The following is a 13,679-nucleotide window of genomic DNA, read 5'->3' on the forward strand; positions in this document are numbered from 1 at the left end:
CGACCTCGAACCCATACATCAGCGTTTTGTGCGCTCAATACAACAATATTGTGGTGATTGCCCGACCCTCTGCCCACAGGAAAGGGGTCCAGTTATCATGATTTGCCACATTGACGTCTGTATGCTTAAAGTTGTTCACGATATGTTCAATACAGTGTTCGAATGGAGAGGAGGCCGCGAAATGAAATGGCATGCGCCCAAACTTATCCTTTACCTCAATCTCTACATCCGCCTCGACTAAGGCTCTATTACTGCTATCATTCTCAGTTGCACATGCGAGAACCGCTAGGATGATAAGTTGTGAAACAAGTAATTATAAATAACGTTTCTTCTTCCCCTTTCTCTGACTTGTATCTCGTTATTGACATATAGCCAGTATTGAATGACGAATCTCTCGGCGTTCTATATCTAAATATGTCGTTTCCAAGCCCTTTGTCCATCTCTGGTTTCAGGTATAGCACGTGCTCAGTCTTTTGCTCAGTCTTTCAGGCGTAGAGAAACTCGGTAATTGGTTATTTCTTGTCTTTCTTTGTGCTCCGTTGTTTCTTCTCGTCTTTCTTTGTTCTTCCTCTTCTGTGTTTTTATCCTTTTCTTAAGTATTTAAACAGCTTATTCCTCCCTCCTTTCCGAAATAGACCTACATATAACCATCACAGACTTTAATATCGCACAAAAGACCCCAAAATAATACAGAAAAGAAATTGCTGTTAAGAGATACACTGGGTAGCTATACCCTTTAGCCTAATTATATAAGTTATAATTTATATTACTTTTCTAACACCTACCAGGATATTCACTAACGTATCTTACTAAGTAAGAAGAGGGTTTCGCGAAGATGGCAGACGCACACGAGCAGCAGCACAAGGACTCCAATGTAAAAAACAAGGTTTCCATGACCAACGAGAAAACATTAAGAGACAGTTTCAAAGAAGTCAAAGACATGGCCAAGAGATTCATGACCAACGCTAAGATTTCCAAATCCGAGAGAGAGGCTTTCGAATCCAAGATTGAGTCCTTGGAGAAGGCTCTCAAGTCGGAGAAAGAGGCCAATGAGAGGATTCTTAAGAACGAGAGGAAGATGGCTAAGCTGGTACATGAAGCTTACGCCGCTATCATTGGGGAAGATTTCCGCAGTATGGGTATGATTGACCCGCAGCAAATCCAGAACAGAATACGGCTTATCCAATTAGAGGTGATCGAATACTACTCGAGTAGACTCTTACCCCTTTGCGTCCTGTCGATATAAATAGGAGAAGGATATGCTCCGCAAGGGCGTAATTTGTTTGAGGATCTTGAGGTGGACAAGGATCGACAAGGTACGCGGGATGATTATTGACTTGGTGCTTTTGATGAGGAGGCTTATGGAAGCACGACGACTAGAAGAAAGCAATTCTCACTTCTGGTCTATCTAGTTTATGAATTGCAAGAAAATTCTCGGTTCTACGCTTGGCAAGTGGATGAGCTGTCAACTGTCTTTGTATTTCACAGTAGCCTACATCAGGGGATGCTGGTGGATAAGCTTGCTTGTTTCTCCTTCAACCAGCGTTCTGTATTCACTCACTCTTTGTTTCCCTCTTCATTTTGTGCGCTCAATGCAACAATGCTAGTGGTTGCCGGACCGTGCTGCCCACAGCAAGGGGGTCCAGTTATCGTGATCTGCCACATTGACGTCTATATGCTTCAAGTTGTTCATGAATAGCACGCACTTGGTCTTTCAGACGTAGAGAAACTCAGGGATTGGTTACTTCCTGTTATTCTTTGTACCTCCTTATTTTTCTTTATACTCGTCTTTCTTTATTTTCTTCTGTGTGCTTCCCCGCCTTTCTTTATTTTTCCTTCTCTTTGTCTATTTATCCTCCTTTTTGAGTACTTAAACAGCCCGTTCCTCCTCCCTCTCGAAATAAATTTACACATAGGTAACTGCCATAGGCTTCAATATCGCACATAAGATTCCAAAGGTAATATAGGAAAGAATTTGCTATTCAGAGATATATTTGCTTACTACAACCTTTGGCCTAATTATGTATAGTTTGGATTGCTTTTCTAACATCTATTAGGACATTCACCAACCCGTCTTAACAAGCAAGAAGAGGATTTCGTCAAGATGGCAGACGCATACGAGCAGGGCGAGAGCTCCAGTGGATTAAGAGGCGCAATCGGAAATTTTATAGCCACGGCCAAGTGGCTAGTGGGCAACGATGAGGCTTCTAAGTCTGAGAAAGAGGCTTCAATCGACAAAGAACTCGACAAAGAGTTCTTCTGGCACGAGGAGGAGACCAGGGAGCGGACTGTTGAGGGTGGAGAGGTGGTCTTCAACGACAGTGTGAAAAGATTTTTGGATTTTACTCGAGGTGTGATGTACCACAAAATGTTTCTGGATAGAGAAACAGTCCGGGCCAAGATGCGGGACATCGAAAAAGTAATGGCGTCCTGCAGTGGGCTTCCCCAAAGCATCCAACTTTATTCGCGAATGTTGGACGAAAAGAAAGAATCGAACTTGTACATGACGGAGGCGGAGCTAGACTTGCCGGGCTCGGTCGAGGAGGAGTTTGCATAAAGAGGAGAAGGATATACTTCACAGGGGCGCAATATGGTTGAGATTCCTGAGGTGGAAGATACACAGAACGGTTGCAAATTTGATCCCCTTGATGAGACTCATAGAAGCACAATAACTAGACCAATGAAATCCTACTTGGTCTATCAGGTCTATTAATTGCAAGAAAATTTCTCGATTCTACAATTAACAGGTCGGTAATGTGTAGATCATTCCTCTGGTCCACGAAGAGTCTACTAGAAGACGGATTGGTGACTACTTGTGCTTGTCTGTTTCTGCATCCACCCATTTTCCGTATACACTCGCTCTTACTTTTCTCTTATTATTCTTGCGCTTTCGTCTCCAGCCAGCAACTGCTGCTACCAACACGATTCTTCAAATATTTATCTACGTAAGTATGTAGTAGCTGCTACCACCTCGACCTTTGCCAGCTATCGTCTTACATTCGGAACACAGGATGTTGAGAGAGCCAAACTCGAGGGGCTGGGTGTCGATGCCGAGCCTAGTTCAGTACATTCTTTGTTTCAATCGAGCCATTCAAGCTGCATTTTTCGTGTTGATAGCCGTTACTAATGAGCACGCACGCCGGAGTGGGAAACCCATAGAGTTCGCCTGAGTCACGATTATCCGGTGCAGGGTAGGTCTAGTACTGATATTTGACTCATCGAGGGGTAGCTTTGTGATGATAGTCATTCATCAGCGAGAGCACAAACGTAGCGATAATATAAGAAAGCAATGGTAGCATGCTGTCTCCATTATGGTCACAATAGATGGAAGTGCAGTGTAAATTGATGAGCGAGTAGAATGTGTTCGCATTGATTTAGCATTATCAACTAATATATCTCTTGTATAACTTTTCCGCCTAGCTTCTCAAAGCGGCATCCATTCAGTGCTGCTTGATTCTGCTTGATTCTGCTCCAAAAAAACTCCAATTCAATTCCCAGATAGCCTATAAACCAGGCGGGTATATTCGTAATCGTTAATCCATCACACTGATTTATGTGTGTGTTTTTTTGTGTTGTGTATATCAAAATCGCTCTCCCAAAGGCTTCCAGTGCCGTGATGTATCCTCAACGCCAGTTTTTGCTTAAATATGTTTTTGGTTTTTCGAGTCCAGTTCCATCCTCAACCAAATGTAGACCGATGGCTAAATGTGTAGACATCTTTCTCTACTTTCGTGAGAATGAGCCGCTCACGCGAGATGCCCACATCTTCGCCTTCTCGCCAACAGAGCTCGCAGTGCTACCCGCGCTCGACACGCTGCTCGCATCGCTAGGCTTGCGGTTGTAGACGTTGCCCGCACCGCCGCGGCCGACGTGGCCCCGCGATGGGTTCTGGTTGCCGGGGGTCTCGAGGGAGCGCAGCAGAGCGGGTTGGAGCTTGTCGGCCTGGTGGACGTTGCCCGCGCCGCCGATGCCAGAGAAGAATCGCTGGTTGGGGAGCTGGCGGGATGCTGAGGAGGAGGCGGAGGATGAAGATGTGGGAGGGAGGGCTGAGGAGCGGACAATGTTGCCGGCGCCGCCGCGACCGGATCTGATGTAGTTGTTTTGGGAGGGGGCGGACTCTGTGAAGACGTAGTTGACGGGCATTGTGACGGTTTGGTTGTTTTTGTTGTGTTGATTTGTGTGGTGATTGTGTGTGTGTGTTGTATATAAGTGTTGTAGCTTGGTGGTGTAGTAGCTCAATGGGTTGTAATTGATATCGTCAAGGTTCAATTCAAAGAACAATCAGTTCAACAGTAGAGTAAACAAGATGGTAAATCTCTTCGTAGCTCAAGCAGTAGCACCTCAAACCCAGAGAAGAGGCCCTCACAACCTCTTATACCAACTTGCCCCCCCCTTCGTCTCCCCCAAATTACCAAATAGATTCCACCATCAAGGTCACACAACCATGGAGGTCCCCTCAAAACGCCAGCAAGTCACCAGACCAAAAACGCATCCGGCACTAATGACCAACCGCAAAATTAATTTTTCAGCGAGCCTCACTCATCCTTTCTCCGGTCTTCTCTGCTTCTCCCCCTTGCCTGTTGCGTTATTGTTGCCCCTGGCTCCGCACCGCTGGTTCCGCCTGCTGATCCATTTTCTGGAACATGCCACCCAATCCCGTGCTGCTGCTAGTTTTTTTTTCTTCGTTTTTTTCTTTTCTTTTTTTTTTCCCCCGCAAAACGCTATGCTTAAGCCGGGCTGGTTTGATGGGGACCAACCTTGAAGACCCATCGAGGAGGAACAAGAACAAGCCCTTTTCCATGGCCTTGCCACTACTAGGTACCAACTCACCTAATTTCCAAGCTTTTCTCGGCCACTCACGTCCGCTGGTGCTCCTCAGGTGGGCAATTTTGGGACTGAAGCGGGACTGCGCCCCTCCCGCCAATATGCGCACCTAACCAAGTCATCTCTACGCGGGATATACACGTCCTTGCCACACATTTAGCATGAGAGCAACCAGTACACCCGCTGTAGTCGCGACTTGGATGAGGTGGCCAGATCCGACCGGAGCTCAGCGAGTTGCGCTGGTTTTTCGCTTCGGTTCCAGCGCCTTACAGCGGTCATTGAAACGTTCCAGGCCACTAAAATCCCCTTGTGTTTGTAGCGCTGCGGCCGGAGCCTCCTGGTGACCCGATGGCGTGCGTCACGCGGGCCCTTCAGCGAGTTTTCTGTAGGTAATGAGAATGCCCGAAGCGGTTTCGTTCATTTTTTTCTGTAGCGATGGATTTTTTTCTTTTTTTTTTTCTGAGGAGCTGAGCTTGGACTTGTACCGTTGCAGCCAACCCCCAATGCCGCGAGTAAGCTGTGCGTGCTGTACGTGTACTCGTATTTGAGAATACGCACCTGTTGCAGTAAATTGCGTGCACGTTTTGTCTGTGACATTGTTACATTCTTACCTAACCGCTCGTAATAACCAATTGTCAAATGAATTGACTCCTCATCCCACTCACTCCAATTCCCCCTCATCCAACCGCCAAACCACGAGGCCTGCAATTGACGACATTCATTAGGCCATCTACCAAGTCAATGATCCAATTCCATCCCCCTACAGCAAAATGTTTGAATGTTTGGTTGCTTGCCCAGAGTTAGGTAAGCGTAGTGGCTCGACAGAAAGACAGTTGAGTGGCATCATCACGAGGTGCAATTCGGATTTTTTTTTTTCGCTCTCGGCGCCTTTTGCGTCATTCCCGTGGCCACATGAGCACAATGCAAGCACGCTCTCAGGGGCAAAATTCTCATTTTCCCAGCTTCCCAGCTTTGTTCCTCTTTCTATTCTTACACTTCGCTTCTTTTCGGCCCGCCGGCTCGCTCATGCGCATCGCAAATTGTTAATCCCGATTTGCCTTTCCACCTTTCAATTTCCATCTACTGCTTCTGCCGGCTTCTGCGAGCTTACCTACCTGTACCTTTTCACTTCCGTTCCCGCACTCGCGCTCACACTCACTCATCTGGCCTGACCCTGGCATGACACTTGCCTGAGCAAATCCGATCGGAGTCGCCATGCCGGAATACTTACTTCAATGTTCTTTTTGACTAATCCGCGTATGACTCTTTTTAATTACTTAGCTTGCATACATTGTTCAAGCTGGGACATGCAAATCGACATTTCCGAGTTCCCAATTCCCACCGAGTGCAACGCGTTAATGACGTATCGGTGACTTGCACCCAATGGAGCTGCCGACGATCGCCGCCCCTCTTCCGAACTGATGACTGACTGACTTTGACAGACCAGGGGGATCGAGCGCCAACAGCTTCCAAGGATCGTCATCATCATCTTGCCGGCCGATGCGGATGTCAATCCCAATGTTAATTGTTGGATGCATCGTTACCTTGGCCTGACATGGTTTAATGTTACGGTACCACGAGTCTACAATTCGCGCGCAGGGCTCAAAACTCCAAAGAAGGAAAATTGCCATTCCATCGTGAAGTTACTATATTTGTAACTATCCTAGACGGGTATGATCATATTCATATCCTCGAACCCTATTCTTCGACTCATCCAACATCATCCGATACTCATCATCCGTCATCCGTCATCCAGACCATTCATCAGCTCTCAGAGAGTCGGTATTTATCCTGCCACCTAGCAGATAACAATAACAGCGTTGCCCCTCTTCCATCATGAAGAGGAGTAAAAGAAGAATAAAAAAGAAAAACGCATAAAAAAAGAGAAAAATGCTAGATGATCCCAGTAAACGTACATTCCAACGCCGAATAGCAAAAGTCGTAAAAGTGCTACCAGTCCGCCCTCCTGAATAGCCAACCCAAACACCATACAAGGAGTCTAGCCAGGCATTGGCCATGACAGACCCGTCACAAGTCTTTTCAAATTGTTTTGTTTTGTTAAAAGAAACGAAATGCCCCATGCGGGACAACGTACAAGCCACTTCAAGGGCCGAGACTCATCCAGGCGAGTCCTGTACATAGAGACCCAATGATGATGATTGTGACGATGCCCGCTCCGGCCTTGTCGCCCGCTGTCACGGGCGTCACCGGCCTCAGGAAACTGTTCGGGTTGCTGCCGGCGTTGGGATTTCCCTTGGACGTACCGCCCGTGTCGTTGGTGACGGGGACGTGCGCCGTGCCGATGAGGAGCGAGGACACGGCGCCCACAACGTTCATTTCTTGACCTGCTCCGGTTCGACCATCGTATTGACCCGTGTTCCATTTCAGTCCGCACTGGCGCCCCAGGGCACCGCCGGTACATTGCTTGATGGCCGCCTGCGCCGATGTCTTGAGCACAGGCAGGATTTTGGGAGCCAAGAAGGGGGCCAGCTGTGTCGTCGTGGCATACCATCGGTGGATGTAGCCCTTGAAGGATACCATGTCGGTGCTGCAAGTGTTGACGCTCTCGCACGACGGTTCGTAGGCGATGCCCTTGGGGAAAAAGGTCTCGAGGCCGTGGTCGACCAGCTTCTCCAGTCTCGTCTTCCAAACGTCGCTTCCGGTCTACTGGGGAGTTAGCCATTGAACTTGGAGAGCAACATTGCAATTTTCAGCATAGAAAGACTCACGTGGTTGTACATGTATGCTGTGCCAAGAACCCAAACCGCGCTATTGTACGAAAACTCGGCCTTGTTGATTTGAGTACAGTTGTTTGATACGTCTGCGCCGTCGTAAATGGCATAGGTATCATTGTCCAAGAAGCCAATCTTGGCCATCCAGTCCCACGTGTTGTCAGCCCAGTCGGAATACGTCTTGTTGCCGGTGTAGCGGGCCAGGCGCGCTCCCAGATTGAAGAAACAACCATTGGCAATACCTAAGCAGTGTGTTAGCCGCCATCACGATACATGACCCGATAGACTCGACATGACGCCGCGCTTACTGTTCTTGTAGCTGTATCCGGGGTTGGTCGGCGGAATTTGCCAACGGATACCGCCGCCGCAGGTGCCATCGTGGCGATCGGGACTGGCCTGGGTGTTGAACACTCCCTGGGCCAGGGCCAGCCAACCGGGCTTATCAGCGGGAGGGTTTGGGAACTTTTCCTCGGCCGCCAGCATGGCCGTCATGCCCCAGAAACCTTGGTCGTCGTTACCCAGCGAGAGAGTGACGTTGGGGGGCTGGAAGTCGTCGTTGGGGCCCGTCTGCCACTGAATGGCCTGCATGACGAGGTCGTTGTAAGTGGTGTCGTTGGTCAAATACCAGTAATCGATCAGTGTCCCCCACATGGCACCGCCTTCCCACCAGTAGTAATCACCAGCAGGAGGTGGTCCGGGGAGAATACCTGGGGTCTGGCCAGATTCGTTTCCGTGGTAGTACTGCAGCATATCCCACGCGACAGTGCTTGCTGTTTTCTTAATGTCGCCTGGCGAGGAGAAGAGAAGAAAGAAGATTAGTTACCAGCATCGTCAAGACAGAGAGAGGGCGCATGCTCACTGGTCGAGGAAATAGAGAATGGGCTCTGCTGTGCGACGGCCATGTCTGCCACAGAGAGGAGGGCTGCCATGGCGCCCGGCCGAAAGAATGATCTCATGATACCGACGCCAGGTTTTACGGGTTTAAAAAACAGCAGTTGGTCGGGGCGTCAACCCAAGCATAAGAATCCAACGAAAGATGGCGCAGTAGCGAGCGCGAAGTCGAGTAAAAAGGCTGTCGTGCGATACAATGCAATGCGATGCGATTCGGTTCCGGTTCGTTTTGCGTGAGGGTGAGATGCGGATTTGCTTACGAGTGCATCTAGTCGGGTAACGAGGGAAAAAAAAAAGCGAGCGAGGGAGGAAGCGAAAGTGGATGGATGGAGGGCGGTTCCTCGGCTGCGGATTCGCGAGCGAGAGCAGCAGGAGTCGAAGAAACAGACGATGGTGAAGAATGAAGATGATGATGAAAGAAGAAAAGAGTGAGAGTGAGAGCGAAAGTGAACCGGCACACCGGGAAACAGGCTCAAGATGTCAATCAAGACAAGACAAGGGGGGCCGCAGTGCGTGTGTGTGTTTGGTTGTCACTTGGACTTGGACTTGGGACGATTGAAGATGTGAGGTGTGAGAACTGGGGAATAAACTGGAGCGGTGGCGCAAAAATTGGTGATGGGCTGGCGCTACTTGCTGGAGGGCAGAGGGATTGGCATGTTTGATGTTACGCCGGCCGGTACCACTGCCGCTCATGACGCGTGCAAAGATACCTGCGAGCGCATGCCGGTTGGCCGGGTAAAATGAGCGAGAATCCTGTATTCTACGAGTACCATCTGGGCTGTGCTGCCTTTACCGTTGCTGTCTAATACGTATACAAAAACAGACTTCTGCCCGGGTGAGATTGTTATTTTGCCTGTCCTCGTATCGTATTGTCTGTCTGTCTGCGTGTCTTTTACGGAATACGGGCGGGCTTTGATGCGGAGAAGCATGGCATGGCAGGGCATGGGACGGGCGATATGCGCAAGCAATATGCATGGGACCCAACAAGCGCCAAGTTGGGCCATTCTCTGCCTCGTTGTATTTCCATATCTGGCAGCTGCGGCGGCGATTTGGAGGGAGAAGAAATAAATACGAAGTCCGGAATGGGTGGGATAATAATGGAGTTGCTCTGTAAAAATGAGAGTGACGGCAGAGTCCAACACGCAATGCTACTGGACAAGGTTGGCTTGAAGGTTCATTCGGCGGCGCACGTATTGGCTGAAGCTGGGCCTTTCTGCTATTTTTGGAGACGGCCCGTTTGGAGTCGGTAAGTACTTTGTACATACAGGTAAGCAAGAAGCAGCAGTAGGCTTTTACATGGATCTCATCACTCTCACCACAACAAAAGAGAGAGCGTCAGCAGGTATCACTTCTCTCTGCAGTTCATGCCTTGATCAGCCCAGACGTCTGTCAGTCACGATACGTCAAACCACATCGTCGAGTGATCTCTTGGCCCTTTCTTGGCCCGCCTCAAGCCCGCTGCCACGAGATCTCGCCAGCGTTAGCGCTCCATGATTTGCTGCCCTGATTCCACCCTGGCCCGCCATCCTCCAAGGGTTCCTGCGCCTCTGGGCTTTTTAGGCTGGGGCTAGAGCATCCACTGCCATTGGAACGTCTGTGCTCAACTAACTGTGTTACCAGACAGTCAGTATTATGTGAACGGCTACAGTATGTACGCGGAACAAGTAAAAGGTGTGTACTTGTTGCAGAGCGCAGAGCAACGCGTAGCTTCATGTACCTACCATACTTAACCTCATCTGGTACCTCTGGAGACCACGGAATAGAACAGACGATCAAGTGCCTTACTGTACGGAGTACCTACGGAGCATCCTGAACATGAGTCAAACCAACACAATAATGGCCGCAATGTACCGTAAATGATTCAATCCCTCAAAATCACTCTGTAGATCCAAATGGGACACAACTGCACCCCATATTTGGTAGCATTTCTGCATTCCATAGCGCCCATTGCTGAGCTGAAAATCAGCCACCGCCCAGCATGCCGGTGAGCGTTTTGGCGTTCCAGACCATCGGGCCGCCGATATTCCGGTCGCAGCTCACCCGGCCAATCACCGTCAGCCTTGGCACCAGGGAAGCGAATTGGAGACGTGTCCAGCTGTGGTTTCTAAGAGAAAGACGCTGGTGCTGATGCTGATATCGTCAAACCGGTGCTTTCACATGCGCCGCTGCCCGCCACGCCTTGCACAGGACTTGGTTGAGGCCGAATCGTGATTTCGACACTGCGCACGCCTCCATTGGATCGAATTGAGCTGTTGGAGTGCTGCGGGTCGACAAGCTGCAGCTTCCGTGGAATGAGGTAGCCATCAACAAGCTGTAGTTCGCCGTCTGCCTGTGGGCATCTCTCTTTTCTCTTGCTCGCTTTCTAGCTTTGTCTCGGGCATTTGAATGCCAATTTCGACCTTTTAAACAATAGATATCTCCCACAGAATCACAAATCTCCACAATGGACGGCTTCGAGAAGTCGAGCTTGAATGAGGATGACTTTGGCGCAAAGGGTGGCATTGTCAGCGCCTTTGATGCATTCCGTACGACTTGACCCTCCAAGCTATATACTAGTTCTGCATTGCTTGTCATCGAGTCAAGTGTGCTAATTCCTTCTTCTGCAGCCAAATCCAAACCTCAGTATGTGACAAAGACGTCAGGAGGCGGCAAATGGACCGTTGCCATGCTCTTCATCTCCGCCATCTTCCTGTGGACCGAGATAGGCCAATGGTGGCGCGGAGCCGAGCATCACACGTTTGCCGTCGAAAAGGGTATTGGGCACGACATGCAGGTCAACCTCGACATTGTTGTCAAGATGGACTGCAATGACCTCCACGTCAACGTCCAGGACGCATCGGGTGACCGCATTCTCGCTGGAGACAAGCTGAAGCGCGATGCCACGACCTGGGGCCAGTGGGTTGACGCACAGGGCATGCACAGGCTCGGCAAGAGTGAGAATGGCAAGCTGGACACTGGTGAGGGCTGGCACGGCGCCCACGATGAGGGCTTTGGCGAGGAGCATGTACACGACATTGTGGCTCTCAGTCGAAAGAAGGCCAAGTGGGCAAAGACTCCTTCGCCAAAGGGTAGGCCTGATAGCTGCCGCATGTATGGCAGCTTGGACCTGAACAGGGTGCAGGGCGACTTTCACATTACGGCCAGAGGTCACGGTTATGGTGGCCAGCACTTGGACCATGACAGTATGTTCTCTCTTTAACTTACCCTCTCACATGTCATTCCTGCGAATGTCTTCTGACTAACGGCGTTCAGAGTTCAACTTCTCTCACATCATCTCGGAAATGTCCTACGGCCCCTTTTACCCATCGCTGGTCAACCCCCTCGACCGCACCGTCAACCCCGCCATTGTTCACTTCCACAAGTTCCAGTACTTCCTCTCCGTCGTCCCCACCGTCTACCTCACAGGTAACAGGGTCGTCAACACCAACCAGTACGCCGTCACGGAGCAGAGCAAGGTCATCTCGGACCACCAAGTCCCCGGCATCTTCTTCAAATACGACATCGAGCCCATCATGCTGAGCGTCGCGGAGACTCGCCATGGCTTCTTTAGCTTTTTGGTCAAGATTGTCAACATCTTCAGCGGCGTCATGGTGGCTGGCCACTGGGGGTTCACGCTGAGCGACTGGGTGCGCGAGGTCATTGGCAAGAGGCGGCGCAGCAACGGCGGTATCGGCGTTTTGGGCAACAAGCACGGATACGATGAGTAAGTAGATGGATGCCGTTGGCTGTGGTGTATATGGATGGAATGGATACAATAACCTCAGATTGGGTCAAAACGAGGCGTAGCTGGTGCATGGTCTTCTTTCTTTTATGGGGCATCTCGATTGGTTTACTTATTTTACATGTGATACTTTGGGCAGTTTTGAGAGAGGCTGTGAACCGAGTATAGCAAAGTCGTAACATAGCAGCATATCTTACATACAGACATAGAAATCGGATATCCAGAATTCTTCACCTTGTATCAGCCAATAAGCAGCTGCAGAATGGCGTCTCGGAGCCAGCGCCGGCTTCTAGGAGGCTTTTTCGGCTTTCATCTGTAAGGGACGGCAGCCCTGAGTCTTTGGCATAAGCGCTATTGGGCTCATCCGTCGGCTTTCCGGTAGGCTGAATGACACCTTTCAGGGCAATATAAGGCGGCTGCCAATAGAAGGTCAATACTAAGATAATACGATACGGGTAGTAATACTGGTAGGGCGCAAGCTCCGGTAGCGCACAGTCAGGTTGGCAGGCTGATTTGGAGGCATACCGGCAATGACCGAAAGAGACTCCACGAGTCAATGCGGCACTTGGCGGTGATTTTTTCTTCTTTTTTTTCTCCTTCGGTGATGCCTTGATGATGGTGCCAGGTATGCAGCTATTCTGTGCATAAACTGACCTACTGGGTGGGATTTAGTGGGCTGCTTGGAAGCGACAGGCCTAAAATGGAGCCATGACGACATTCCCGCCCAGCCCAGCAGCTTTTCCCCTCCTCGCCAAACAGCTTCTTCCCTGGCAATGGCACTTTGACTCTTCCCCCCCTCTAACTGCATCTGCTTGTTCCAAGTCCAGTCCAGTCCAGGAACCAGGACGGACTCCTCCGTTCCAGTAGAAAATAGAAGAAAGCAACGGAGGGGGCGTTTTAGCGCGGAACGGCGCGATGCGAGGACACAAGACGGCCGGGCTCAAACTCTCTCAACAGCAACAAGGGCGACCGATCGGGTAAATGAAACCTGGGCGTCACACTGCACTTGGGCCCTCACAGCCTGTCCTGTCGGTCCCTGATCCATGACGTTGGGTTGCAAAGTGCAGCACAGCATGCCAGCCAAGGGAAACAAACAGACAGAAGGAGATTGGGAGAGAAATATCTAGAAGAAAAAAAGTGAGGCTGAGACGGTGCCACAGCATCTGCAGGATCGGGTGGTGCTGAGCTCTCGCCGTCTGAGACAAGTTGGCGCCCTCGTGGATGCAACAGACCGACTACTGAGGCCCCGCGCCACGCTTCTGCCTGGTCACAAGGCGGTGCTCGTTTCTTCCAGATTCATGCAGGTGACCAACCACAGCTGGGTTGCTTGGTTTGTTGAGAGGGGGGGTGAGGGCACGAATGCAGAGAGAGAGGAGGGGAGGGGGGCCAAGAGACAGGAAAACGATCAGTAACAGTTGTACCGTGTTGGGGTGCACTGTGGGATGGACGAGGGATGAGGGAGGGGGAGGGGGGAAGACGAGACGCTGTCTGTTGTTATGTTGGCGATGCTG

The 13,679-nt window shown here is 50.2% G+C and overlaps 5 protein-coding genes across 5 annotated transcripts; 3 read left to right on the forward strand and 2 right to left on the reverse strand.

The window, feature by feature from the left end:
- Positions 1-835: 835 nt before the first annotated feature.
- V8C40DRAFT_261021 (uncharacterized protein) lies at positions 836-2,557 on the forward strand (the record flags this gene model as incomplete). Its single annotated transcript, XM_083219211.1, has 2 exons — positions 836-1,139; positions 2,058-2,557. The coding sequence occupies 2 exons, from the start codon at positions 836-838 to the stop codon at positions 2,555-2,557; spliced, it is 804 nt and encodes a 267-aa protein (XP_083079751.1).
- Positions 2,558-3,342: 785 nt separating this feature from the next.
- V8C40DRAFT_231561 (DUF3602 domain-containing protein) lies at positions 3,343-4,152 on the reverse strand. Its single transcript, XM_083212949.1, has one exon. It carries the CDS (start codon positions 4,141-4,143, stop codon positions 3,724-3,726), a length of 420 nt encoding a protein of 139 aa, XP_083079752.1. The 5' UTR covers positions 4,144-4,152; the 3' UTR covers positions 3,343-3,723.
- V8C40DRAFT_20809 (uncharacterized protein) lies at positions 4,076-4,908 on the forward strand. Its single transcript, XM_083212076.1, has one exon. The coding sequence runs from the start codon at positions 4,307-4,309 to the stop codon at positions 4,760-4,762; it is 456 nt and encodes a 151-aa protein (XP_083079753.1). The 5' UTR covers positions 4,076-4,306; the 3' UTR covers positions 4,763-4,908.
- Positions 4,909-6,421: 1,513 nt separating this feature from the next.
- Positions 6,422-9,047, reverse strand: V8C40DRAFT_231565 (glycoside hydrolase). Its single transcript, XM_083212950.1, has 4 exons — positions 8,416-9,047; positions 7,865-8,344; positions 7,554-7,798; positions 6,422-7,488 (listed from the first exon to the last, which is right to left on the reverse strand). Exons 1-4 carry the CDS (start codon positions 8,510-8,512, stop codon positions 6,928-6,930), a joined length of 1,383 nt encoding a protein of 460 aa, XP_083079754.1. The 5' UTR covers positions 8,513-9,047; the 3' UTR covers positions 6,422-6,927.
- A 1,529-nt stretch (positions 9,048-10,576) lies between these two features.
- V8C40DRAFT_231567 (endoplasmic reticulum vesicle transporter-domain-containing protein) lies at positions 10,577-12,520 on the forward strand. The gene is made up of 3 exons (XM_083212951.1): positions 10,577-10,972; positions 11,054-11,629; positions 11,700-12,520. Exons 1-3 carry the CDS (start codon positions 10,891-10,893, stop codon positions 12,152-12,154), a joined length of 1,113 nt encoding a protein of 370 aa, XP_083079755.1. The 5' UTR covers positions 10,577-10,890; the 3' UTR covers positions 12,155-12,520.
- Positions 12,521-13,679: the final 1,159 nt, after the last annotated feature.

The sequence above is a fragment of the Trichoderma camerunense genome (genome assembly GCF_050948025.1).
Source record: "Trichoderma camerunense strain CBS 138272 chromosome Unknown V8C40scaffold_1, whole genome shotgun sequence".
NCBI classification, from domain to species: Eukaryota; Fungi; Ascomycota; class Sordariomycetes; order Hypocreales; family Hypocreaceae; genus Trichoderma; species Trichoderma camerunense.

Coding starts and splice junctions, on each gene's coding strand:
- V8C40DRAFT_20809 (XM_083212076.1), top strand. CDS start 4,307: ATGGTAAATCTCTTCGTAGCTCAAGCAGTAGCACCTCAAACCCAGAGA.
- V8C40DRAFT_231561 (XM_083212949.1), bottom strand. CDS start 4,143: ATGCCCGTCAACTACGTCTTCACAGAGTCCGCCCCCTCCCAAAACAAC.
- V8C40DRAFT_231565 (XM_083212950.1), bottom strand. CDS start 8,512: ATGAGATCATTCTTTCGGCCGGGCGCCATGGCAGCCCTCCTCTCTGTG. Junction 8,345..8,415: donor ATTCTCTATTTCCTCGACCA/GTGAGCATGCGC, acceptor TCTCCTCGCCAG/GCGACATTAAGAAAACAGCA. Junction 7,489..7,553: donor CAGCATACATGTACAACCAC/GTGAGTCTTTCT, acceptor ACTCCCCAGTAG/ACCGGAAGCGACGTTTGGAA.
- V8C40DRAFT_231567 (XM_083212951.1), top strand. CDS start 10,891: ATGGACGGCTTCGAGAAGTCGAGCTTGAATGAGGATGACTTTGGCGCA. Junction 10,973..11,053: donor CAGCGCCTTTGATGCATTCC/GTACGACTTGAC, acceptor CTTCTTCTGCAG/CCAAATCCAAACCTCAGTAT. Junction 11,630..11,699: donor CCAGCACTTGGACCATGACA/GTATGTTCTCTC, acceptor AACGGCGTTCAG/AGTTCAACTTCTCTCACATC.